Source organism: Galeopterus variegatus, unplaced genomic scaffold (genome assembly GCF_000696425.1).
Source record: "Galeopterus variegatus unplaced genomic scaffold, G_variegatus-3.0.2 Scaffold474, whole genome shotgun sequence".
Taxonomy (NCBI): Eukaryota; Metazoa; Chordata; class Mammalia; order Dermoptera; family Cynocephalidae; genus Galeopterus; species Galeopterus variegatus.
The window spans coordinates 75,204-78,054 of NW_007726585.1; the positions used below are offsets into that span (position 1 = coordinate 75,204).

The window sequence follows — 2,851 nt, forward strand, 5'->3', positions numbered from 1 at the left end:
ACCACAACCTGTCACTCGTGTTGGCCACCCCTCAAACCATGCTCCTCAGTGAATGGCTCTTTGTCAGTGCTGCGTCTGACTGTACTCACAGAGCCACTGCACACCTGCTCAGCTGCTTCCTCACCGAGGAAGCCTGGGTCTGGACCCCTGTCCCCCAGAGCTGCTGCGGGATCCTGAGCAAGTCACTTTCTCTTGGACTTGCCTCCTCCTCTGGATTCCTGGATCTCTAAGGGCCCTTCCAGCTTCAAAGTTCCCTTGGCCAGAGACCATCCCAATCACTGGCTATACACGGTTCTATTTATTCGACACTTTGTGCATATACCACATGTTGTGTACGAGGGGTCTTCAAAAAGTTCATGGAAGGATTCACATTACCTTTTAATTCAATTTTCCATGAACTTTTTGAAGTACCCTCATAGTATCACACTTTAAGGTGTGATACACATTTTGGAGTATATTCCACACTTTGTGCATATACCACACATTGGGGTAGATATACAATTTTAGGTATAAACACACATTAGGGCATATAGACACTTTGGGGTATGTCCACACCTTGTGTATATCTACGTTTGGGGGATATATACCACATCTCTGTGATACACATTTTGGAGTATATTCCACACTTTGTGCATATACCACACATTGGGGTAGATACACAATTTTAGGTATAAACACACATTAGGGCATATAGACACTTTGGGGTACGTCCACACCTTGTGTATATCTACGTTTGGGGGATATATACCACATCTCGTGTAATCAGCACACTTTGTGTAGAGGCCTCGCTGCTGGGAACATTCTGAGAGGTGTTAATGCTGTAACTCTGGAAAGGCTCTGGGTTTAAGAGTTCTGACTCTGGAACCAGATAAAGCTGGATGCAGTGCATGTCTACCACTTGTTAACCTTGAGCAAATCACTTGCCCTCTGAGACTCAGTTTGACCAGTAAAATGGGGATAACAATAGAACTTACCTCACAGCATTCCTGGGAAGATTAGCAGCCATGTCTACAAGGGTCTTACTTCAGTGTCTAGCACATAAGAGACACTTAGTAAGAGGTAGTTTTGCTGTTGCTGACACAACAAAGTACGGTATTTTATAATGGACATGTATTTTTTATTTTAAAAAAATTCATAAAAGCAGATATTCCCAGAGTCTTAAAGCTTTTGAAAACTCAGATAACAGACAGGAGGACCACTTCATTCATATTTATTTCACATTTATCTGTAAACTTTTTTATTTTAAAAAATCCACTGTCATTAGCAACATGTGCTGACATTAATTTTTCTTTAGTGAAATAAGATCGCAGGACTTAAATTGTCTCTAAAATATGTAGAAACTCCGATGTAAACACAAGGTCTCCGCCCTCCTCCCCTGACTTTGGCAGTTCATCAGTGATATGATCTCAACTGGAAAAGCAGTGGGGTGGGGAAAAGGACAACACTTTGATACCTAAGAGCTCTTGGGGCGGGAACTGTACAGTGTGGCAGGCCCATTTGTTTTCTCAAATTGTTTACCTTGGGCAAATTGTGTCAGGCTTGCTTCTTCCACATAATTTGCAGTCCTCTGTCTCTAAAAACAGCAGCTAGAAGATTTCACCGTAGTCAGCGCTTTCAGGGAGGGAGGGGGCGCACATACATACAAGGTAGAAACATACATATTCCTCTTTAAGCAGTGCTCCCCCACCCCCCAGGGAGGCAGGGACACCGGAAAGAACGGTTTTAAAGTGACTTACTGGGGCGATCGGTGCATCAGAGGATAATGGCTTTATACACAGGGCTGCTGCAAGGCGGAAAGGCTCATTTACTTGTCTTGGTCCATCATTGTAATATTTACAATGGGAAAGGCAATTATGCTGTTAGGCACGGGGGGGTGGGGGGGAAATGGACAGAAATCTTTTCCCTGTTAGGAAATCTCAAAGTAGGTCCACTTGCAAGGGACCGTCCCCAGTTTCTGGTGAAAAGGACACAGAGGGACATAATAACACTAGAAAAGGGCTTGCACTGCGAAGGGGTTTGGTCTGAACCGGACGCTGCTTCTGCTTGGAGGGCATCTCTCAGACAGCCAGGATCCCAATATCTAAACCAAGGCCACCCGACGACGTTGGGGACCTCCAGGCGTACTATCAAAAATAGTGTATATTTACAACGGGGAGCGGGAAAGGCGGGCAAGGCTGCCCTGAGCTTTTTTTATTTTTTAAGAGAGTGGCTGAGGAAAAACAATTAGCAAGAGATGGGTAACCCCCACCCATTAACCCTTTGTGAGCCGTGCCCTCTGGAGTCCGCTGCTCGCTCTGAGGAGCTATGAGAAGTGGACCAGGAGAGGGTGAAAACACCTTTAGAAAACAATACTGATGAGGGGCGGACCACCCTGAAGAACGGCCCGTAACGACGATGCGGGCTGCATGATTTGCAGCCTCAGGAACAGCGCGTGCAGGCCCCGGGTTTCCGAGCGCCCGTCGGTGCCCGCTGCCTGCCGTCCGCCCGGGTCTGTGCGGGGCGCGGGCGGGGCGCTCACACGATGCGCTTCCTGTCCCCGCGGCAGAGGATCTTCTTGAAGGCGCGGCGGAAGTCGTGGTTGAAGATGGTGTAGATGACCGGGTTCAGCGAGCTGTTGCAGTAGCCGAACCAGAAGAAGAACTTGAAGAGCGTGCGCGGCACGGGGCAGCCGACGGCCGTGAGCGTGTAGGTGAAGAAGAAGGGGAACCAGCACACCACGAACACGCCGATGACCACGGCCAGCACGAAGGTGAAGCGCTTCTCGCGGTTCTGCCGCCCGCGCCAGCGCGACGCCTTGACGCCCCCGCCGCGCTCCTCCCCCGGCCCGGCCACCGGCACCCCGGGCCCCGTC

General features: G+C 49.1%; 1 protein-coding gene across 1 annotated transcript in view; it reads right to left on the minus strand.

Annotated features, from left to right (window-relative positions):
• Positions 1 to 2,154: 2,154 nt before the first annotated feature.
• The window catches only part of ADRA2A (adrenoceptor alpha 2A), a 2,323-nt gene continuing 1,626 nt past the window's right edge, over positions 2,155 to 2,851 (minus strand). Inside the window, exon 2 of the mRNA XM_008569195.1 lies at positions 2,155 to 2,847. Within this exon, the coding sequence (XP_008567417.1) occupies positions 2,515 to 2,847 (333 nt within the window). The 3' untranslated portion in view covers positions 2,155 to 2,514. The remainder of the gene's footprint in view (positions 2,848 to 2,851) is intronic.